The sequence below is a fragment of the Rhopalosiphum maidis genome, chromosome 2 (assembly GCF_003676215.2).
Source record: "Rhopalosiphum maidis isolate BTI-1 chromosome 2, ASM367621v3, whole genome shotgun sequence".
NCBI lineage: Eukaryota > Metazoa > Arthropoda > Insecta > Hemiptera > Aphididae > Rhopalosiphum > Rhopalosiphum maidis.
The window spans coordinates 20,775,746-20,796,993 of record NC_040878.1 but is presented as its reverse complement, the minus strand read 5'-3'; the positions used below and the strand labels follow the sequence as shown (position 1 = coordinate 20,796,993).

The window sequence follows — 21,248 nt, the reverse complement described above, 5'->3', positions numbered from 1 at the left end:
ATATTATGCCTAATGAATAAATCAGCTATGTTTATACCGAAATTAAAAAATTATAAATTTTTTTCTATTAAATTTTTCAAGTATTGAGTAACATATATATATTAACAATTAATATTGATATTTGGGTGTTAACTTCATTGGATAATATTTTTGTTAGCTACAATGTGTAATATAGCTAAAATTGGTGACTCAAATATTTATTCTTTATACAATTGCAATCGTAAATTGTCTTCGTTCCAATAGACAAATGAAATTTCATTTATTCTGTGGTTCCACTAAGAACAATGTTGATGATAACAATCATTTCATATACATTAATAATAGTATTTTAAAACAGTAATTCGTCACTTCAATATTTTTATTACGAGTCGTGAGATTCAAAATTTTTGAGCAAAAAATTATATTGGAATTATTGTAGTTATTTGATATTCCGATTCATAATTTTGTATCAACTTTGTTAACACTGATAAAAGGTTCGATGGTGTGAATGTGAACATTAGGTACTCATTCGTCTTACAGTTTAAATTTTTTAAGTGTATGTTTATCACTATCACATTTCTTATTTATTTTGGTTAAGAAATAAATTTTTTTTTAAACCAATTGCTCTTCAGCCTCCAGGTACTGAGGTAATGTATATCTAAATTTACATTTGTGTCACATAGATACCGTAACATTAAACTCGACAATGGTGCGACGTAACTAATCATTATGAAAATAAAATATGTAAACATAATTATAATATTATATATGTTCATAGTACAAATATAAAGACAAGTGTCAACGTCAAGTACATTAAGTACAACGGTCAACAAGTAGCAAGTAAACAGTAAATAATAAATATATTAAATACTGTTTCAAATGGTCAATTATGATTCATAGATAAAAAAATGGGTTTTGATGATTAAAATATTTGATACTTGATAATAAAATATTTATAATATATAATTAACTTTAAAAAAATAACAATTACTTATTTGTGTTTACTTTCAATTTTACATTAATTTCTTTTATTATTTAAAATAAAATGTTCAAATGTTTTAAGTTTTTACAAAACGTATCTAACTTTGTCTACATAATTGGTAATAAAAAAGTGTAACAAATATTTTAGTGTTGCTAACTTCCTATACTAATAACAATGTTTCCCGCCATTTAGTATTTACCATTAGCTATCATTTGCTTTGTTTGGAAATATTAACTAGGACTCGAATTTGCTGAATTAATTTACCGTATTAAGTGTATTAGTTATTATTCGTCAAGCGTAAATTTTGTAAATCCGTAAATGTGTAATGTGGTAACTATTAAAGTATTAACTCATATACATTTATAGTATTTATATTAATTATTAATACGATTACTACCATAGTGGCACAGTATTATTTAAAATTTCAGCGTGTCGGTGTTCAATCTTTGCATAATTTTTGTTTTGACTGTTTAAATTAAATTAAATTTCAATTTTTTTATTTTGTCAAATTGTGACGTTTTTTATAGTAGTTTTACTAAAATTGTCTAAACTTTATTAAATAAATATGGAAGGATTTGATACACCTGGTATATTTTTCTCTGATACATTCGGTGATGATGACAATTTGGCGTCATCATTGTTAAACGCGAGATCAATAAAAAAATCTTTCAAAGAATTCCTAAAAACATACAATGAAGAAAATTTTAACTATAAGTATAGAGATACATTAAAGCGAAATTGTAACTTGGGTCAATATTGGATGGAAATAAATGTCGAAGATTTAGCTGGATTTGATGAAAATCTTGCTGATAAATTATACAAACAGCCAGTCGATCATTTGCCAGCATTTGAAGAAGCTGCGACAGAATTAGCACAAGAATTGCTTGCATCTGATAACTTGGAAGATATTGAGCATATTCAAATATTATTGTCAACAAATTCACTGGCTTCTTCTCTGCGTTCTATTAAATCTGAGTCAGTTTCTCGGTTGGTCAAAATTCCTGGTATCATAGTATCGGCGTCAAGTATTCGGGCTAAAGCTACACAGATAACATTGCAATGTCGATCTTGTCGTAATGTAGTACCACATTTACCTGTAAAACCTGGCATGGATGGTTATATTTTACCAAGAAAATGTACAACTGAACAAGCTGGCCGTCCACAATGTCCTTTAGACCCGTATTTTATTATACCAGACAAATGCAAATGTGTTGATTCTCAAATTTTAAAATTACAAGAATTAAGTGACTCTACACCTCAAGGAGAAATGCCTCGACATGTACAATTATATTGTGATCGCTACTTATGTGAACGTGTAGTTCCAGGAAACCGTGTTATGGTAGTTGGTGTTTATTCCATAAAAAAGGTAAAATTTATATAAAAAAATTTATTTGATTTGTTCATATATTTTAGTTTTAAATCAATATACTTTCAGGTTAAGACTTCAAAAAAACAAAAACTTACTGAAAATTCTCGTACTGTGGTTGGTGTGCGTGCTCCATATTTAAGAGTTTTAGGATTTCAAATGGATGATCAGGTGGGAGGTTTTACTACTTCAATTCCAACTTCTGTTGAAGATGAAGAATTATTCAGAAAATTGTCATCATCTCCTGATATTTATGACCGTATTGCCAAGTCTATAGCACCATCAATTTTTGGGTTTAGTGATATAAAAAAAGCAATAGCTTGTTTGCTTTTTGGAGGTTCTCGGAAAAGACTTCCAGATGGTTTAACTCGTCGTGGAGACATAAATCTATTGCTTTTGGGAGATCCTGGTACAGCTAAATCACAACTTTTAAAATTTGTACAACAAGTTTCACCTATTGGTGTATACACATCTGGTAAAGGTTCTTCAGCTGCTGGACTCACAGCTTCTGTAACTCGTGATCCAACATCTCATAATTTTGTAGTAGAGGGTGGAGCAATGGTTTTAGCTGATAGTGGTGTTGTTTGTATTGATGAATTTGACAAGATGAGAGAAGGTGATAGAGTTGCGATTCATGAAGCTATGGAACAGCAAACCATATCAATAGCTAAAGCAGGCATAACAACTACTCTTAACAGTCGTTGTTCAGTGATGGCTGCTGCAAATTCAGTATTTGGTCGGTGGGATGACAGTAAAGGCGAAGATAATATTGATTTCATGCCTACAATTTTATCTAGGTAATTTGATATATTGAGCAATTATTATGTCTAAGAATAAAAAATATAAAAATATTCATTTAAAATCTCAAAAAATTTACTGTCAAAAAATCAAAATTTAAAAATTATGAAAATGTGGGTACTGGTAAAAACAATTATTTTTTTATTATATCAATAGTTTACTTAAATTAAAAATAATTCATCATGTTAAAAACATTTAAAAAATGATCTTATAAATTAACAATGTCAAAATTTAATTTGTCAATACTAAACTAAAAATATTTTTTCTTAAAAGTCCATGTATATAAATTTATTATTAATATTATATTGAATTAATTTGTATAGTTAATTATCATAAAATTTATAAATAGTTATCATTAGCTGTACAGCGTTCATTCTATAAATAAATATTTTTTTTTTCCAGGTTTGATATGATATTTATTATTAAAGATGAACATAATCAAAATAGAGATATGATATTGGCTAAGCATATCATGAATGTACATTTAATGAATGGTCAAGCCAAACAAGAAATTGAAGGAGAATTACCATTGGCAACAATCAAAAAGTTCTTGAATTATTGTCGTCAACGTTGTGGACCTCGGTTATCTGAAGAAGCTGGTGAAAAGCTTAAAAGTCGTTATGTAATTATGAGAACTGGATGTCATGAATTGGAATCTGAAAAAAAACTTGCCATTCCGATTACTGTTCGACAATTAGAAGCTATAATTCGTATTGCAGAATCTTTAGCTAAAATGCAATTACAACCTTTTGCTACTGACAGTCATGTAGATGAAGCATTAAGATTGTTTCAAGTATCTACTTTGAGTGCAGCTACATCGGGCTGTTTATCTGGTGCAGAAGGTTTTTCAACCGAAGAAGACATAGATACATTACAGAGAATTGAAAAGCAATTGAAACGCCGATTCCCAATTGGATCTCAAGTTTCTGAATTTAGTATAATTCAAGATTTTTTGAGACAAAAATATCCACAACGAGCTATAGATAAAGTTATATATTTGATGATCAGGAGAGGTGAAATACAACATATTATGCAACGTAAAATGTTAATTAGATTAAAGTAATTATGATGTAAATTTTAGAAATATTTGCCATTTTAATGTACTGTATCAATTAAAAATATATTTCATATTGTGTTGAAATTCATAAGAATTATAATAAATAATCAATATTTTTTATTTTTTATTTGTTTTATATGGAATAAGTCATATTTTTACACTAAATAAAAGTACCTAAAAAGTAATATGATCATGGTCATATTAAAATTTTTATCATATTAATCCTCTTATAATTCTATTGATTTATTTCCTATGATAATATTTTTGTAATTTGTAATTTAGTATCATACATTTTTTAAATGTATTTAAAATTCTAGCGAACTAAATATCACTATAAATTTTGATAATATAATTAAAGTATTTTCAGTCATGAGAATGAATTTTTAATTAAATTAATATATAAAAATGTATAACTTATTATATATAAACTATTTTATTACATTTTTTTTATGTTGTGTAATAGAGTGGCATTTATTGACAGGGTGTAAATACCTAATTATGGCTCTGCTAATTGATAATTGATACAGATGGTGTTCCCTTCTTAACATATTTAGCTTATAGAATTTTAAAATACTTTTAAAAATAATTTATTGTCTTAATTACTAAAAACTAGAAAAATAATTAATTAATTAAATTAATAGATTGTTGGTTTTATAAAAAAATACAAAAATTGTGGATACATTTAAATAAGTTATGTAGGATCAGTATGTCCCACAACATGTACTTCTTGTATTATTTTATTTTATGTATAATATGTTTATTTACAGCTTTAACTTATTGTTTATAATTAATTATAGATTGTAAGTTTCTTAAAATAAATATAAAAAGGAATTGACATGTAGTTCTTTTTTTGAAATAATTTTTTCCTTGAGAAATTGTAATATAAAATATCTAACTTTAGAAGTAGTTATAAACTCGGGATTACAACTTAACATTGCAGTATATATTATTTAATTTTTGTGTTTAATCAACTCATATCTGATTGATTTATTATTTTAATCCCAATTTAACTTTTAATATTGTATTTGTTGTATAAAACAAAATATTTTATATATTATGTATTTAATATGTAGTGTACATTTTAAAGGTATAATATTGTATGCTAATTTGTTTTTATTATTTGTATTAATTATTATCAATGAATGGAATCAAACAAATTCTTTTATTTGCTCATTGAAAGTGCATAATGTTAGAATTTAAATTATAAGAAACTTACCGCAAATGCTTTTATATTAAAATGGTTCTTTTTTAGTATAAGAGTAGCTGATATTATCCACTTAATTCCTGAGCTGTGATCAGGGTTGACCTAGGTATCTGAGGATCCAGGCAGGAATTATTTTGTGGGGCCAATAATTTTATACTGTATTTTGGGGTAATACAGTTAAAGAGCCCAGGAACTAATACAGCAAGGGATCCCAGCCCTTCGACCATGGCCAGGCCGACAAGCTGTGACTTCTACACACAAATTAAAATATGGGGGGCATTAACTAGTTATAAAGTTTATTTTAATTTTATTTTCTGATGTAGTTAATACATTATCTAATCATCTTGTGAACTTAACTAATTTAATAAAATAATTAAAATAATAATTTTTTATAATAATTTTGAAATAATTTAACTTTTTTGTTAATTTATTAGATTATAAAATTTTTTGTTTTTTTTAGTTATATATATAAATATAAAAATTAAAATTAAAAGTAATCCGATACTATAATAATACAAACATTTCTGTTATTTTTTTTGATAAAATAATTATGTAGGTGGATTTGATAGGCATCTAAAGACATAACATATTCATAATAACAATATTATTATAATATGTTTGTAGTACAAATTTTGAAATGACCTTGTACCTTATAAAATAATATAATTTTATTATAATAAATGTATTAAAAATGTTATTTTGCATATTATAGTATATATGTGCTTATAAGTGCATATTTAAGATTTTAGCTAACTTATTTAATGCTAAAACTTCCAAACCCAGTTAATAATATTATTACAGTCAAATTTTTTTAGCAATATCATTGTTAGTGTTATGATCATTTTGTATAAGATTATTAAAATTATAGAAGATACTTATTTGAAGAACCTCAATTGAGTAAATTTAAAATTGATTATTTCATTTTATGATACTATTTACAGATGTCTATGAATTGTAGTGTGGATCATTTTGCATCATATGATACTATTTATCCTGCAGATACTGTAGAGTGGTGTCCAATACCAAAATACAACAATGTGCTTGTGTGTGGAACTTATAAACTTGATGAAGCAAACAAATCAAAAACTGGCACTATTAATTTATTCACTTTAGACAATCAAAATAAGATTAAATTAGTTCAGAGTGTCTCTGAAGATGCTGTGCTAGATTTAAAGTGGAATCCTTTTATTGTTTCTGGACAAATATTGTTAGCAGCTGCATTGTCAGGCAAGCATGTTAGTATATATCGCTTGGGTGAGTTTTCAATCAATAATAATCAAAAGACAATACATTTAGTTAATTGTTATAATCTTTAGATGAAAAAGGTACAGATTTATCTTTAAATTTATTCACTAGTTTTGATCTTCCAAAAACTGACGGTGAATCTCATATGAGTTTATCAATTGCTTGGTCATCCCTTTATGAGAATGGATCACAAAGTATTGCATTTAGCGATTCTTGTGGTTATATCACTTTAGTCAATTTAAATGACAAACTCATACGCAGTTTCAAAGCTCATAATTTTGAATCATGGATTGTTACCTACAATTATTGGGAACCCAACATATTATACACAGGTAAATTTATTATTTGTATTATAAATTATTATCATTTTGCTTAATTATTATCAGGGGTATCATTTGGGTGATCAGGAGGTGCAGTTGCACCCCTTTTTTTAAAAATATTTTCAATTGGCTTACACCCTGATGAAATAATGCACAATTATTATTTATCTCTTTCAATTACATTGGTTATAAGCAAATATTTTTTTATACATTTTTATCATATATTAATTTTTACTATTTATGTTAATGTATGGAAATAATTGGAAGCAGGATAATGTATATAATATATTATGTAGTATATCTATTTTTATATAGCCTGCTTGATAGTTGATAATTAATACCTTGTACATCCTAATAAAAACCTGAAATGACACGACACCCTTGATTATTATCCTTGAATATGTAGTCAAATTTTAGTACCTAAATAGTATTTTAAATTTTAAAATAATGTTAAACTATAAAAAAGTAAACAGTTTGCATTATTTTAAAATTTAATGTGGTTTGTAAATATATCATGTAATTGAGGTAATTAAATTATATATTTATAGGTGGTGATGATTGTACATTTAAATGTTATGACCAACGTTTACAATTTGACAAACCTGTTTTTGAAAATAAAGAACATGAACAAGGAGTAACAACTTGCTCATCAAATAAAATCCGAAAAAATATAATTGTTACAGGAAGGTAATTTTTTTTAAATAAATAAATAGCTGTATATTAATGTTATTTACCAATTTTGTAGTTATGATGAAAATATAAGATTGTGGGACATACGTAATATGAAACATAGTTATAATAATGTAAAAGTCGATGGTGGAGTTTGGAGATTGAAATGGGAACCTAATAAAGAAGAATATCTTTTAAGTGCTTCAATGTTTAATGCTGCTCATATTATAGACACATCGTTTCATGTCGCTAATATTTGTCAATCTTTTGGGGAAAAAAACAATAGACTTTACTATGGAGCCGATTGGTGTCACCAAAACGATACTCAATTTCAACATGACACAAAATCAAAAAACAAAAAAATAATTTCTACATGTTCATTTTATGACCATAGATTAGATTTATTTTTTGTCAATATGAAATTATAAAAATATATATTATAAATAAAAGTATTGATAAATATTATTGTATTAATTTTATTTTTTCTTATACATTACAGAATAAGAATTTTGTTAACATTTTTATGTATATATTTTAAATTGAATATTTACTTATATTAAATAATGAGTACACAAAATTTTAATGAAATAAAACATAACATTAGAATTAAGAATTATTATCACAAAACACAAAAACTATCTACAAAAATTCATCACACCATGCTTTTAAGCATGCATGGCAATCTTTTGATTGTTTTGAGTTAGCTTTCACTGTATCTTTTAACCAGTCACAGAATAATTCTTGATCCATTTCTAAAAGAAGAAATTGACCCAATACGTTGTAAGCCTAAAACAAAACAAAACTCATTTTTTGGAAGTGAGAATAAAAAAAATGAATTACATTAACTTCATTAATTAGTGATAATAATGTAAATTATACATCATGTTATAATAATTAGTATCTAAAACATATATTTTTAAGATGTGACAGTAATTATATAAAGTATGATAGATTATATACAAATGTATGTTAATTAAAAAAGTTCTTGTATAACATACTTTGTTAAATCCTTGTTCTTTTAATCTGTTTGCTAATACAGGTCCAATACCAGCAAGATCTTCAACTGGTTTGTCTCGCATAGGCTCCCCAGAGAATGCTTTGTGTTTTTGACTGGTTGTAGATGATGGAGTAGTCATAATTACGATTTATTTTGCAATCTGAGAAAAAATTAACATACAAATAATGGTCCAAGCAAAATCCGTATCAGATTATAAATAGTAATGGCATTAACAAAGTAAAATAAAATAATAATAATTTTGAATTTAAAACAAAATCCAGTAAATATAGGATACACGAAAAAAGATTAAGTGTTAGCTGATAAGATAAAACAAAATATGTATACTTGTAAGCCTAAAAAACGAATTTTCATGGAGTCAAATTTAAAAAATAAGAAAATAATTACTTCAAAAACTTTGTTACAGTTTTAAAAATTGTTATTTTAAAACGATATTGTCGACTGATGCAAAAAACATATCAATACATTATTATACAAATATTCAAATCAAATTTTTAACTGTTATATTCTAAGACATTAGTATAATATAATGTCCAAGGATATATAAATTGTAGTAAGATTAACTTACATTTTAAGTAAAATTCCAATAGGTTAATCAGGTTAAAAAAATCATTCATTTAAAAAATAAATTATTATTTGTTATGTTTATCAAGACTACCAATTTTTTTTTTAATTACTTTTATATAATCGTTGAAAACAGGGACATCTGACAAAGTTAACTTAAACTTTTAATTGTATTGTATAATGTGTAAGTGTGTAACGTATGTAATATGTGTAATGTAATTAAATACTGTATAATGATTATTATAAAACAATTTATAATTTAATAATTTCAAATCATTGATTTGAGTACTGTAGATCAGATATTTAGAGGTTACCGCCTGCCGTTTCGACATAATACACGCCTGGTGCAAACTGCAAACAAGTGGTTCACCAGTTATGAAAAAAATACAAAGACGTTGTAAATTTATGAATCTTCACATATTATATATTATGTTAAATGTCCTTGAGTTGTTCAAAGCACCTAACCTACAAATTCCGAGACAAGAATTGCTATATTCAAAAAAATTCCTTTTTTTGAGAATTTCAAATTGGTTGGAGTCCTCATAGTGCATAATTAATTATAATATATTTACAATTAACATTTAGTTCGTTATTTTACAAATTTACATATTAAGGGTAAGTACAATTTTTTGGTTTTATAAACTTGATATATAATAAGAAATTGTGTCAACTTAACTTAAGTTATTGTTAATAATATAGGTATGTTTTACATGGTAAAATTTTTTTTTAGTCAATATATAATATATATATGTGTGTGTGTGTATTTTATTTCAGATTATGCGTATATAAATTTGATTGTGAATATAGTACGTCATCAAATTACTTAAATATATAATGAAAGACAAAGAGAAACCATCAATATTAAATGTTCAACATCGTACAGTTGAAACAGTCGGACCATGGATATTGAGATATTTATCAGGCTCAACTGTTCAAGATAAATGTTTAACTAATGGTGAAGAAATAGAAGATACAAATGAATCATTTATCGATGAAGAAAGTCAAGCCGATACAATTTATCTAAAAACTTTAGATCCTAAGGAATGGAAAGATCAAGATCATTATCAGTAATTATTCAATATATATACATTTATTATGAATAATGATTAGGATATATATTTTTAAAAACAGACTATAAACAAGTAGTATGATGAATGAATTTTTCATGTTTCATTACAAAAAGTTTAAAATCTCAAAATTGTATTCAATTTCTGTTTCCAGGTTGTAACTTACAACAGTTATAACCAATATTTTACTTAACATATTAGTCATAAAGAGAAACAAACAATAAATTATTTTACTATTTTCTTTTTAATCAAATATATTATAGTATTATACCATCAATTTTAGTTAATATACAAATCGGATAATTTTGTTAAATTATGTAAACATAAAACGTTAGCTCTTTATAAGTATAATAAAAAAAAATTGCAAATTTTGTTTCTGTGCCTACTGTTAATAATATGCTTAAATAGGTCCACGTAAATCATATTAATTATTTAAAACTGAGTTTTTCAATTTTGCTATTATTAACAATCTACATATAAATGTAATATAATATTAGGTACACAATTTTTATTATGAATATTTTGCTCGTGAGCATTTTTTTACAATATTTAAAAAATCCTAACAATGGTGAGATCTGAAGTAGTTGAAATCAAATTTGACTATTACATTTTTATTGTGCTAATATTTGTTGGCTTGTACTATTTTCAAAAATGAGTGCAAACTTGTTGTAATTCAAAATAATTTTTTTATTTTATCTAGTGTTTTTTTTTTTTTTATCATAATTAAATTGAAATTATTGTTTTTTTTTCTTATCTGATTTCAGAGTTTTAGGACTATCAAAATTACGATATAAAGCCACTGAAGCACAAATCAAAACTGCTTATAGGCGTAGAGTTCTTAATCATCATCCGGATAAAAGAAAAAAGCTTGGCGAGAAAGTTCAAGGAGATGATGATTATTTTACATGCATCACTAAGGCTTGGGAAACTCTTGGAAATAAAACTAAAAGACGTGCATATGATTCAATTGATCCTAAATTTGACAATAGTATTCCTTCTAAAGAAACAGCAAAAAAATCTGACTTTTTTGAACTATTTGGACCGGTATTTGTTCGTAATAGTATGTGGTCAGAACAAAATTCTGTACCCCTTTTAGGAGATATAAATAGTAGCCGTGACCATGTTGATCGTTTCTACAATTTTTGGTATGGTTTCAATTCATGGAGAGAATTTTCATATCTTGATGAAGAAGATCGTGAACAGGCCTCAGATCGTGAAGAACGAAGATGGATTGAAAAACAGAATCGTGCAAATCGTACTAAGCTAAAAAAAGAAGAGAGTACTCGTATTAGACAGTTAGTTGACTTAGCATATGCTAATGATCCAAGACTTTTAAAATTTAAAAAGGAAGAACAAGAACGTAAAGCAGCTGTGAAACAAGCCAAAAAAGATGCAATAAGACAAAAACAAGAAGAAGAAATTAGGTTAAGAGAAGAAGAAGAAGCTAAAGTACAAAAAGAAAAAGAAGAACGTGAAGCTGCAGAAAAAGCACAACGAAATGCTCTTAAGGCAGAAAAAGATAGTCAAAAGAAAGCTTTGAAAAAGGAACGTAAGCATATAAGAGATTTATGCAAAACAAATAATTATTATATACAAAACGGTGACAATGTTATTGAAATAATGTCTGGTGTTGAAAAAATTTGTGATCAACTTTCTGCCATACAGCTTAAACAATTGGCCGGTGCTCTTCAAATAGAAGGTCGTAAAGCATTAATAGAAAAACTTAAACAAATGGAATGTAGGGTTGAAATGAATAATGTTATTAAAAATGATACCAAAATTGTTGAAAAAAATAATAATGATTGGGAAACAGATGATGTTCAATTATTGATAAAAGCAGTAAATTTGTTTCCAGCTGGTACAAATCAACGTTGGGAAGCTGTTGCAAATTTTATCAATCAACATAGTAAGAATGGTGAACGAAATGCCAAACAAGTATTAGCAAAAGCTAAATCTCTTCAAAGTACTAACTACACTGATAATGCTTTAAAATCTGAAATGAACGCCAATGCATATGATCAATTTGAAAAGGAAAAAAAATGTGAATCACAAATACCTGAAGTGGTTTCAGAACGTCCAGTTGGATGGTCAGCAGATGAGCAAAAATTATTGGAACAAGCTCTTAAAACGTATCCAAATGCAGTAAAAGAACGTTGGGATAGAATAGCAGAATGTGTTCCAACAAGAACGAAAAAGGAATGTATGAAAAGATATAAAGAAATTGTTGAAATAGTAAAAGCCAAAAAAGCTGCTCAAGTGTAAAAGTTTATTAACTATTATTTTGAATACATGTTAACAAAACTTAATGATGTTTTTATTTAAAATTTTTTTTTTGTTTTGTTAATATTTTTGAACAAAATTAAATTTTTAACTCAATATAGTTTTAATGGCCATTAATTATTTGACACAGTATAACTTGTAAAATGTATTCATTTTTCTTAAGGTGTAACCTATTTATTATAAAACACATAAAATTTAGTTCTGCGAGTCCCTCATACACTACAGAAAAGATATTGATCGAAAACAAGTGAAATTACTTTATCATTTTTAAAAATGTATATATACATTATGAAGTATAAATATTATTTTTTTATTACTTATGTTCATATTACTTACAATCCAAAATTAATTAACAGTTGAACATTTTGAGGAGTGGAAGAAGTTTGTCAATAAAGCAACTATCTGTTAATGTTTGAATGAATTTTTTTATTAATGATTTTGATACCTACATACATAAAATATTATAAAAAATACACATATCATTAATAATAATTAAAACAATAATTATTAATGATCTGAAAAAAAGTATAATCTATTGAATAACTTAAATACTACGAATTGTGGTTGTTCCTGTAACTATAATTTGCCCCAAATCTTGCACTTCCTTAAGAGCATCATTAAACATATCTCGGGTTACTTGAAATTGAAAAGCTAATTTAGTTTCACTTAATAATTTTTGGTAGTTAAATATAGTAGATTTTGGTTGGCTTGATATCACTTTGGCCAAATATTCTGCAAGATCATGTCGTCTTTGTCTAGCAGCTGAACTCAATCCTGTTGTCAATATTCCAACATCAATTTTTCCAGAAAGAGGATCTGTAGCACTTTGCTTAAGTGCTTCTCTATATAATCTCCAAGCTTCATCAACATCTTTAATTTCCACAATGTTTGAATATCTCATTTTAGCATGAGCTTCTGATAACCGAATCAAAGATTCTAACTGTCTTGGATATGCTGATACTTGTCCTCTACCACTTCCAACAGTTCTCATGTTTACATAATACTGAATAAGTTTTTGCCTGCTTTCCTCATTTAAAATAGGTTGAAATGTTTCTCGTCCATAAGTTATATAATCTTGAAGTAAGCTAGTATCCATTTGCTCATCACGTTCGTAATGTTCGTTTTTGTAATACAAAGATACCAAGTGATTGGCTAATCTTCTATCATACTGTTCATTTTGTGGATCTAACATTAAAAATATTAAATCAAATCTGGATAATAGAGTGTGAGGGAGTTGTATATTTTCTATTATAGTCTTATTTTTATTCCACTGTGATTCACATGGGTTTGCTGCAGCTAAAATGGAAGTTCTAGCGTTTAATTGACAAATAATACCTGCTTTGGCAATACTCAAAGTTTGTTGTTCCATAACTTCATGCAATACACTCCTGGCCGATTCGCTCATTTTATCGAATTCATCAATGCAACAAACTCCATTGTCAGCTAAAACTAAAGCCCCGGTTTGTAAAACTAATTGTCTGGTTTCTGGATCTCTAATTACATAGGCCGTCATACCGACAGCTGAAGACCCTTTACCGCTAGTATACTGACTTCTAGGTACAATATCATAAACATAAGATAAAAATTGTGATTTACTTGTACCTGGATCACCACATAACAGTATATTTATTTCAGATCTTAAATGATTTTTCTTTTTAGAGGTTTTTCGAGTACCGCCAAATAGTTGCATAAGTATACCTTTTTTTATATCGCAATTTTCATATATAGAAGGTGCCAAAGTATTTGACAGTCTATCGTAGATATCTACTGTCTTAGATAATTGTCGTAATATTTCAATTCGTTCCTCGCTTATTTTATTTTTTTCTTCAACAGCAAATGATATACGGCTATCATTACTTTTTAAAAAATGTAAAATGTCAATGTGAGTCCTGTATACACTTCGGAAGTTTCTCATTCTAGGATTTACTTGCATTGGAACTGCTCGATAAATACCAGTAACAGATACTCGGTCACCAGCTTGCACAGTTTCAATAAGCTCATTATAGGAGTATAAATTTACAGTATGTGGAGTCTGACCAGCAGGCATTTCATCAGGGGATTCTTGAAGTTTAGTCAATTGTTTATCAGTAAAATTAGATTGATTATGTATTAATTCAAAACAATGATTAGTATTACAATGGGGGCATAGAGTTGGCTCAGCAATATTACCACGATCAATTTCTACAATAGTTGTATAAGAACATACAATACATCGGAAAAATGCATCACGCATTTCAGGTATAATATCACTACATCGAATTACCATTCCTGAAACAGTTATTAGCTGATCCATATCTTCGGGATTAAGAAATCGCATATTCTTAGTTTTTTGTACATTAAAAGGACGCACTTGAAGAGCCTTAGTGACATGTGTCAAGTCAGCAGCTGGATATTTAGTGAAAAATACTTCATTAACAACTGTATCAAATACTGGGATAACTTCTTGCGGATAGCATATTAATTGTTGATAAAGTTCAGAATCAAATTGATGTAAGTGAGCACAATTAATATCAACATATGGGATTTCCATTTCCAAAACATTACTTAATTTAGCCATATAATGAGGCAATTCAGTTTCATCGACACAAAATGTTTCAATGAAATTTTGGAATCTTAAACGGCATTTATCAACTACAACATCTGTACCCCATATGACTAAATTGGGAGCAACATCTTGATTTTCATTATCAGGACGAGGAGCTCCATTTTCATAATTTGTTATATCCACTTGCCTTTGCCGACGATTAACTGATAAGTTATTTCTTTGAACTGAACCACCACTACGCATTGTGAAACCTGTAGCACGAGAATCTACAGAACTTAGAGGAGAGCCATAATTTATAGGAGAACTAAGGTCTACTTCACTGGTACGTAAACCTTGCAAAGGACTCGTCATAAAACGACGAGCTGGTGAGGATGCTTCAGAGACTATAGCACCTGAACGACGACTGGAAACAGAACCAGGTGTTCTAGTACGAGGTGAACGACCATTAACTCTTGGAGTCATGTTATTTCTGGAAGGAGTCCTTCCTTCACTTGGAGTAGTAGTACCATTTCTTGTTGGAGTTCTGCCACCTCTTGGAGTAGTGGCATTATTTCGAGGAGTTTGTCCTCTTGGAGTAGCAGCACTATTTCGAGAAGGAGTTTGTCCTCCTCTTGGCGTAGTGTTACCATTTCTTTGGGGGGTGCGACCAGACATATCTTAAATTATAATACAATTAATGAAACATAATATTCTTCAAGAAAGTATAAGTTATATAAATATAGTTGTATTTACCTGAACCTTCAAGAACCACAAATTAAAATATAATATTCAGTGCTATTGTAACTATAAAATAAAGTGTATGCTAATATTATAATTTGTTAATCGGCAAGAATCATAAAAAACATGAAAATTATGAAATCATTGTCGCAAATTCGAGTCTTAACGTCTTGACCTCAGTTGTCTTCAACAATAACTAAACATACATAAGACATAACTAACAAAGTAACAATAATAAATATTAATATATCAACAAAATTGGCGGCAAAATAAAGAGAAATTATAAAATCATAGATGATATTTTTAAAGGTTATTAATCAGTTTAGCCATTTATCATACCATCACAAATCTTATCAACACTTATAAGACACATACACTGATAAAAAATAAAAATTTCAATTTATGTTATCTGATAAAAATGACTGCTTAACTGTCAATTTCCATTTTTTGTTGAGTAATGGTATTCGGTTTAAATATTAAAAAAATATTTATGAAATTTAAATTGTAAAACTGTGAATTATATTTTGTTTTTATATCTTACTTTTTAAACTTTTTTTGATGTAAGTACAACTATAACATATGTAGTATAATAATATGTTTTTATTTTAACTTTTCAATCCATAGTTACTTTATTACACGATATCTGAGAGTTTTATAACTCAGCGAATAGTTTTAATTAGTATATTATTCTTGGAAAATATAATGAACTGGCAGAAAAAAAAGTATATATAATTAAAAATATTGGTTAGGTATGAAATAATAAATATTTTATGGTTTTAATTTACACACTAAACAGTTATATATTACATATTTTTAATTTACTTTCTATTTTCTCTTAGTTAATTTCCCTTTGCATAGTTATGAAAATTATGTATAATTAATTTTCAAGAGTTAATAATTTCTATATACCTAGTTAATATGAAAATCTTGACCAAAAATAATCATTATTTTACTTAATTCTAATTAGATTTTTTTTTAATACATAGATATATAAATAGAGAATAGTGTATGTAAATGATTATTATATCAGCCATACACAATCTAAATAATTTATTATGCTCCAAATAATTATATTTTTCTAATTATTTTAAAGTAAAATGAAACAAAATATGGTTAATTTGAGTAATTTAATTCAAACAGGATGTATGATTTATATGAAATTCTAAGCATATGTATGTATTTTTATTTTGACAGATTGAGTAAGTAAATATATTAAAATTTAAATATTTCTATGTCAACAAATAGAATGGCATCAACATCAAAAACTACGGGTACAGAAAAATTAAATCTTGGAATGAAATCAATAATAAGCGAATTTCAAGTCAGTTGTGATAAGGTCAAGCAATTGAAAGATAACAATGAGTTATACAATAAAATGGAACATATTGTCAACACATTATCCAATGAAGAAGAAAACAATAACTATGCTACAAAAATTTTAAATTTCAAAGAATCCGTGGAAAATGAAAAATTGTTTTTCTCAAATAAGACTGGAATTTCTCTTGATTTTTTATCAAAAAATGTGCAGTTAGAATATGCAGCAAACATTCTACAAGAAACTGGTATTGATGATTATAATGCAAATAGCATATTCACTAAATATTTGTCAGTTATTGAAAAATGTAATAAACAAAAAGAATTAATTGATGACATTGATGAATATTTAAATAAATTAAAAATAGTAATCGAACAACAAAATGATCTTAAATGTGAATTATCTAATATAAACTACTTACCTGTAGGCTATATAGCTGAACCTATCAATATTAAACCAATTGAAAGTATACAAACTGTGGACGACTGTGATGCGATAGTGAAATTGGTCAAAAAAATAACAGACATTGAACAGAAACAAGAAAAAATCTGTTCAGAAACTTCTGAATTAAAATCTGCACAGAAAAAAATGTACCATGGACTACCACCAAATATGGATCAAGCAATGATGGCAGTACAAATAGCAGAGCAAACAATGAAGTCCATAACAAAAAAATTAATGGAAAAACTTTAGAAAATATAATTTTGTAACTGATTCAACATAATGTATCAAATAGTGTTATTTTTATTATTTATATACTTTTGTTGTAATTAAAATTTACACTATTTTTAATTACTCTTATTATTTTTAGTAGCAATAAATGTATATACATATTTTTTAAAACTGTGTTTATATCTATCATTTTTTGTCAAATTGGTCAAAATATTGAACCACAAATTATTATTGTAATCTACCTACCTAATGATGAGTTGATAAATAAATATTATTACAAAATATTTTAAACCACCATTTTTAATTTTTTTCTTTTTTAGTTATTAATTCATTATGAACGATGAAAAAACAACAATGGAATATTTATTTCAAGTAGAAAGACAAGCAGAAAAAATACTTCTGATTAAAAGTGAAATGGTTGCTTTGGATAAAAGTAGAAATAGTAACCGAATGGCTATTAGAGCATTAACAAACTCTGAAAAACCTGAAGACAAGATATGGATGGCAGTTGGATTATCCTTGGTAAAAGTTTCTGTTGAAAAAGCTAAAAATATGCTACAAGCAGGTATACTTATATTGTTTTATTAATTGATAATTTTTTTACCCAAAAATACAAAAATAATTTTCAGATCAAGTTACTTTAAATAATCGTATGAATATTCTTAGAAGCAACATTAAAGTTAATGTGAATAAATTGAATGATATGGAATATAAAGAACCAGTGAAAGGGTTATTTTTAAATCCACTCACTAGAAAGGAAATGCAAGCAATGAATCAAGTTCTTGGTATAACTGATTAAAATATAAGTGTCTTATTTGTAATATATTAATTTAAATGAAAATAAAATGATTTATTTGGAATATAATATATTAGTTTATTTATATTTTAACGCAGTCAGGTAAATTTTTATCTAAATAATTAAACGAATATAATATATAGTTTATATTATGCTATTTAAGTATAATTCTTCTATTAAAAAACACTGATTATTTCAACAACATTAATAGTTTTATATATGTATATTCTTACATAATATAGTTTAAAACATTTTTGAAAAAATATAAAAATTTAAATAATGATTTGGGTAATTATTTAATATTTTTACTATCACTTTTTAGGTTTCTTACTTACTGATGAACTTGTGTATGATAACATTGTTATTAATTTCATATTTCAAAGTATATTCTTTTAAGTATTTCTATTTATAAAAATCATATTGCATTCTGTGATTATAATTTATAAATGTATAATCAAATTTTTAAATATTATAATAAAACACAAGATTGTAATAATATTTACAAATAATTTAAATTATTCAATACAATTTACTTTAATATATCATTAACAAGGCATACACCATCGTATAAACTTTTAATATAAATAATATACATAATATATACTATAATCTTTTATTCTTCCTCTTTTATACATTTTTCCACTACATCTCTTAAACTAGGGTTTTCCATTGCAGCTGCAACACGTTCCTTATCATTTATTTGTTTGTTAACTATAAATATAATGACTTAATGTATTGATAATTTGTTACAAAAACAAATAATAGTTAATAAACATATAATTACTTTCTTCTTCAGTTGTATGAGCACCTTCTTTAATGTATATATCCAATTTAACATTCTCTAAAATAGATCTTATAACTTTAATCCTTATACTAAGGCCAATTAAAGTAGCTAAGCTGCAATGTGGTACTGTAGGATTAAATTCAATTCGAACAGTATATAATTTTAAGTTTCTTTGATTAATTACCTGTAATTATTATTTTCAAAGTTGTCTTTTTAGTGATTTCCAAATGTTAACAGGTAAAATTATTCATTAATATAATGATTCTGACACATAAAAATAATCAATTTGGCTAGTATGGCATAATTATAAATGATGAATGTTCAATAATTCTTTTATAGATATTAATATTATACATTTATACATATATATTTTTTAAATTAATAGTAAGTTATGTTATAGTACAACAACATGAGAGTAATTAAAGGTTGATGATGGAGATATATTTCCCCACAGAGCCTTATTTTACTAATACTTTTCAATATTTATAATTTAATAGTAATCCAACTATAATATTATAAATAATTGTGTTTTCTTATTAGAGTTTACTAACATACATCATAGCCAAATTTTGTCCAGTAGAACACATTTTATAATGTTAGCTTTATTATTAGAGTAAATTTACTTAGTATCAAATTTATAGCTAAGAATATTGTCTAAAAAATGTCATATACTTTTATTGATATAATGATTTTAAAGTGAGTTATAGCTATGTAAAATATTACAACTTTAATTTATATACTAGATAATATTCTTAGCTTCAAATTTTATAATAGGTAAATTTACTCTAATATTAAAGCTAACATCACAAAATGTATTCTGTTAATGCAAATATGGTATGATGTATGTTAGTAATACAGAGACAAAATATGCAGGTATAACATCCTCTTAACTTATTTTACAAGTGGTTCACTTTTATTTACTAAAAAAAAATGGACCCTCAATGAAAATTCCTAATTATGTCACTGATTTAATATAATATTTTTATATTCAATCCTGCATAATGAATTTGTATAGATTCATTGTTAATTCTACATTTCTACCAGTCTGGTATTTTAAAATATATAAATAAATGTAATGATTTGTTTTACTGTACATTGAAGAACAGAATTAAGTAAGTATTTTAAAATTTTATTTTTTTTTTGTCCACCACACTTGGTAGTTATGCTTAATAGTTTACTTAGTAATTTTCCACAATAATGACTAATCCCATAGAGTTGGGTGTGTAGTGCAAAGAGATTATTTATATGCACAACTTTAAGTGTCACTTAAATGAATGAATAAATAATCATACCTGTTTACCAAATAAAATCACTATTTTGAATACTGACCTCTACTCCATTTTCATACACAACGTTAAGGTCTTCCAGTGTAGCTGGTTTTTCTGGATCCTTGATTGTTCTAATAATATCTGTTTGTTCAAAAACAATTGTTAAACCAATTTGTAGTATGTGTAAGTATCAAACATTGAAGATACCTACCAAATATTTGGTCCTTCAATTCTTGAGTTTTTTCTTCGAGTTGTTCATCTGTAGCCTCGATTTCAATCGTGGTAGCCGTCGTATTTCCACTGTCATTTTTTAAATACTTCTCTTGAATAATTTTTTTTGTTTGTTGCATGAGATTAGCAAACATCATCAACAAACTACTTATAGTCAAAATCATGAGCAAATATTTTTCTTTAGACTTCGGTTTCGATAAAAATAAAAATATTATGCACAAAATTGTTTTTATAATTAGACAGTGTTTTAAATTTTTTTCGTTTCGCACATAGTTAGCATTTAGTGATTACTGATTACAAATAAATCAAATAATACAAATTAATAATTATACAATACAAATGATTGTATAACCATTAAGTATCAACAACAATAA

The 21,248-nt window shown here is 26.3% G+C and overlaps 8 protein-coding genes across 12 annotated transcripts; 5 read left to right on the top strand and 3 right to left on the bottom strand.

Moving 5' to 3' along the window:
• Window positions 1-457: 457 nt before the first annotated feature.
• Window positions 458-8,048, top strand: LOC113552881 (diphthine methyltransferase). The gene is made up of 5 exons (XM_026955875.1): window positions 458-626; window positions 6,328-6,640; window positions 6,703-6,963; window positions 7,500-7,638; window positions 7,697-8,048. The coding sequence occupies exons 2-5, from the start codon at window positions 6,328-6,330 to the stop codon at window positions 8,046-8,048; spliced, it is 1,065 nt and encodes a 354-aa protein (XP_026811676.1). The 5' UTR covers window positions 458-626.
• Window positions 1,069-4,882, top strand: LOC113552880 (DNA replication licensing factor Mcm5). Its single transcript, XM_026955874.1, has 3 exons — window positions 1,069-2,327; window positions 2,397-3,124; window positions 3,528-4,882. The coding sequence occupies exons 1-3, from the start codon at window positions 1,527-1,529 to the stop codon at window positions 4,186-4,188; spliced, it is 2,190 nt and encodes a 729-aa protein (XP_026811675.1). The 5' UTR covers window positions 1,069-1,526; the 3' UTR covers window positions 4,189-4,882.
• A 41-nt stretch (window positions 8,049-8,089) lies between the features above and the next one.
• LOC113554926 (barrier-to-autointegration factor) lies at window positions 8,090-9,504 on the bottom strand. Of its 4 annotated transcripts, none has more exons than XM_026959025.1 (3): window positions 9,204-9,274; window positions 8,619-8,777; window positions 8,090-8,406 (listed from the first exon to the last, which is right to left on the bottom strand). In XM_026959025.1, exons 2-3 carry the CDS (start codon window positions 8,754-8,756, stop codon window positions 8,260-8,262), a joined length of 285 nt encoding a protein of 94 aa, XP_026814826.1. In that variant the 5' UTR covers window positions 8,757-8,777; window positions 9,204-9,274; the 3' UTR covers window positions 8,090-8,259. The 4 variants fall into 4 exon arrangements, with proteins under 4 accessions (XP_026814826.1, XP_026814827.1, XP_026814825.1 ...); XM_026959026.1 differs by lacking the exon at window positions 9,204-9,274 and adding an exon at window positions 9,023-9,162 and having other exon boundaries at window positions 8,148-8,406; XM_026959024.1 differs by lacking the exon at window positions 9,204-9,274 and adding an exon at window positions 9,313-9,504 and having other exon boundaries at window positions 8,149-8,406.
• Window positions 9,505-9,654: 150 nt separating this feature from the next.
• On the top strand, window positions 9,655-12,957 carry LOC113554924 (dnaJ homolog subfamily C member 2). Its single transcript, XM_026959022.1, has 3 exons — window positions 9,655-9,814; window positions 9,974-10,266; window positions 11,031-12,957. Exons 2-3 carry the CDS (start codon window positions 10,034-10,036, stop codon window positions 12,526-12,528), a joined length of 1,731 nt encoding a protein of 576 aa, XP_026814823.1. The 5' UTR covers window positions 9,655-9,814; window positions 9,974-10,033; the 3' UTR covers window positions 12,529-12,957.
• Window positions 12,958-12,960: 3 nt separating this feature from the next.
• Window positions 12,961-16,040, bottom strand: LOC113554923 (DNA replication licensing factor MCM4). Its single transcript, XM_026959021.1, has 2 exons — window positions 15,824-16,040; window positions 12,961-15,747 (listed from the first exon to the last, which is right to left on the bottom strand). Exon 2 carries the CDS (start codon window positions 15,743-15,745, stop codon window positions 13,091-13,093), a length of 2,655 nt encoding a protein of 884 aa, XP_026814822.1. The 5' UTR covers window positions 15,746-15,747; window positions 15,824-16,040; the 3' UTR covers window positions 12,961-13,090.
• A 200-nt stretch (window positions 16,041-16,240) lies between these two features.
• LOC113553302 lies at window positions 16,241-18,662 on the top strand. The gene is made up of 3 exons (XM_026956566.1): window positions 16,241-16,368; window positions 18,116-18,360; window positions 18,425-18,662. Exons 2-3 carry the CDS (start codon window positions 18,129-18,131, stop codon window positions 18,592-18,594), a joined length of 402 nt encoding a protein of 133 aa, XP_026812367.1. The 5' UTR covers window positions 16,241-16,368; window positions 18,116-18,128; the 3' UTR covers window positions 18,595-18,662.
• Window positions 16,540-18,073, top strand: LOC113553301. Of its 2 annotated transcripts, none has more exons than XM_026956563.1 (2): window positions 16,540-16,557; window positions 17,003-18,073. In XM_026956563.1, the coding sequence occupies exon 2, from the start codon at window positions 17,040-17,042 to the stop codon at window positions 17,814-17,816; it is 777 nt and encodes a 258-aa protein (XP_026812364.1). In that variant the 5' UTR covers window positions 16,540-16,557; window positions 17,003-17,039; the 3' UTR covers window positions 17,817-18,073. The 2 variants fall into 2 exon arrangements, with proteins under 2 accessions (XP_026812364.1, XP_026812365.1); XM_026956564.1 differs by lacking the exon at window positions 16,540-16,557 and adding an exon at window positions 16,947-16,980 and having other exon boundaries at window positions 17,054-18,073.
• A 489-nt stretch (window positions 18,663-19,151) lies between the features above and the next one.
• LOC113553347 (MIP18 family protein galla-1) lies at window positions 19,152-21,248 on the bottom strand. Its single transcript, XM_026956644.1, has 4 exons — window positions 20,855-21,248; window positions 20,705-20,784; window positions 19,376-19,559; window positions 19,152-19,302 (listed from the first exon to the last, which is right to left on the bottom strand). Exons 1-4 carry the CDS (start codon window positions 21,036-21,038, stop codon window positions 19,205-19,207), a joined length of 546 nt encoding a protein of 181 aa, XP_026812445.1. The 5' UTR covers window positions 21,039-21,248; the 3' UTR covers window positions 19,152-19,204.

What these genes read in the sequence shown, in the direction of transcription:
- LOC113552880 (XM_026955874.1), top strand. Translation starts at nt 1,527, where the DNA reads ATGGAAGGATTTGATACACCTGGTATATTTTTCTCTGATACATTCGGT. An exon ending in GTGTTTATTCCATAAAAAAG is followed by an intron (nt 2,328 to 2,396) that starts GTAAAATTTATA and finishes ATATACTTTCAG; the next exon opens with GTTAAGACTTCAAAAAAACA. An exon ending in ATGCCTACAATTTTATCTAG is followed by an intron (nt 3,125 to 3,527) that starts GTAATTTGATAT and finishes TTTTTTTTCCAG; the next exon opens with GTTTGATATGATATTTATTA.
- LOC113552881 (XM_026955875.1), top strand. Translation starts at nt 6,328, where the DNA reads ATGTCTATGAATTGTAGTGTGGATCATTTTGCATCATATGATACTATT. An exon ending in ACCCAACATATTATACACAG is followed by an intron (nt 6,964 to 7,499) that starts GTAAATTTATTA and finishes ATATATTTATAG; the next exon opens with GTGGTGATGATTGTACATTT. An exon ending in AATATAATTGTTACAGGAAG is followed by an intron (nt 7,639 to 7,696) that starts GTAATTTTTTTT and finishes CCAATTTTGTAG; the next exon opens with TTATGATGAAAATATAAGAT.
- LOC113554926 (XM_026959024.1), bottom strand. Translation starts at nt 8,756, where the DNA reads ATGACTACTCCATCATCTACAACCAGTCAAAAACACAAAGCATTCTCT. An exon ending in AAGAACAAGGATTTAACAAA is followed by an intron (nt 8,407 to 8,618) that starts GTATGTTATACA and finishes GTTTTGTTTTAG; the next exon opens with GCTTACAACGTATTGGGTCA.
- LOC113554924 (XM_026959022.1), top strand. Translation starts at nt 10,034, where the DNA reads ATGAAAGACAAAGAGAAACCATCAATATTAAATGTTCAACATCGTACA. An exon ending in AAAGATCAAGATCATTATCA is followed by an intron (nt 10,267 to 11,030) that starts GTAATTATTCAA and finishes ATCTGATTTCAG; the next exon opens with AGTTTTAGGACTATCAAAAT.
- LOC113554923 (XM_026959021.1), bottom strand. Translation starts at nt 15,745, where the DNA reads ATGTCTGGTCGCACCCCCCAAAGAAATGGTAACACTACGCCAAGAGGA.
- LOC113553301 (XM_026956563.1), top strand. Translation starts at nt 17,040, where the DNA reads ATGTCAACAAATAGAATGGCATCAACATCAAAAACTACGGGTACAGAA.
- LOC113553302 (XM_026956566.1), top strand. Translation starts at nt 18,129, where the DNA reads ATGAACGATGAAAAAACAACAATGGAATATTTATTTCAAGTAGAAAGA. An exon ending in TAAAAATATGCTACAAGCAG is followed by an intron (nt 18,361 to 18,424) that starts GTATACTTATAT and finishes AATAATTTTCAG; the next exon opens with ATCAAGTTACTTTAAATAAT.
- LOC113553347 (XM_026956644.1), bottom strand. Translation starts at nt 21,038, where the DNA reads ATGATTTTGACTATAAGTAGTTTGTTGATGATGTTTGCTAATCTCATG. An exon ending in ATTGAAGGACCAAATATTTG is followed by an intron (nt 20,785 to 20,854) that starts GTAGGTATCTTC and finishes TTGAACAAACAG; the next exon opens with ATATTATTAGAACAATCAAG. An exon ending in TGTATGAAAATGGAGTAGAG is followed by an intron (nt 19,560 to 20,704) that starts GTCAGTATTCAA and finishes TAATAATTACAG; the next exon opens with GTAATTAATCAAAGAAACTT.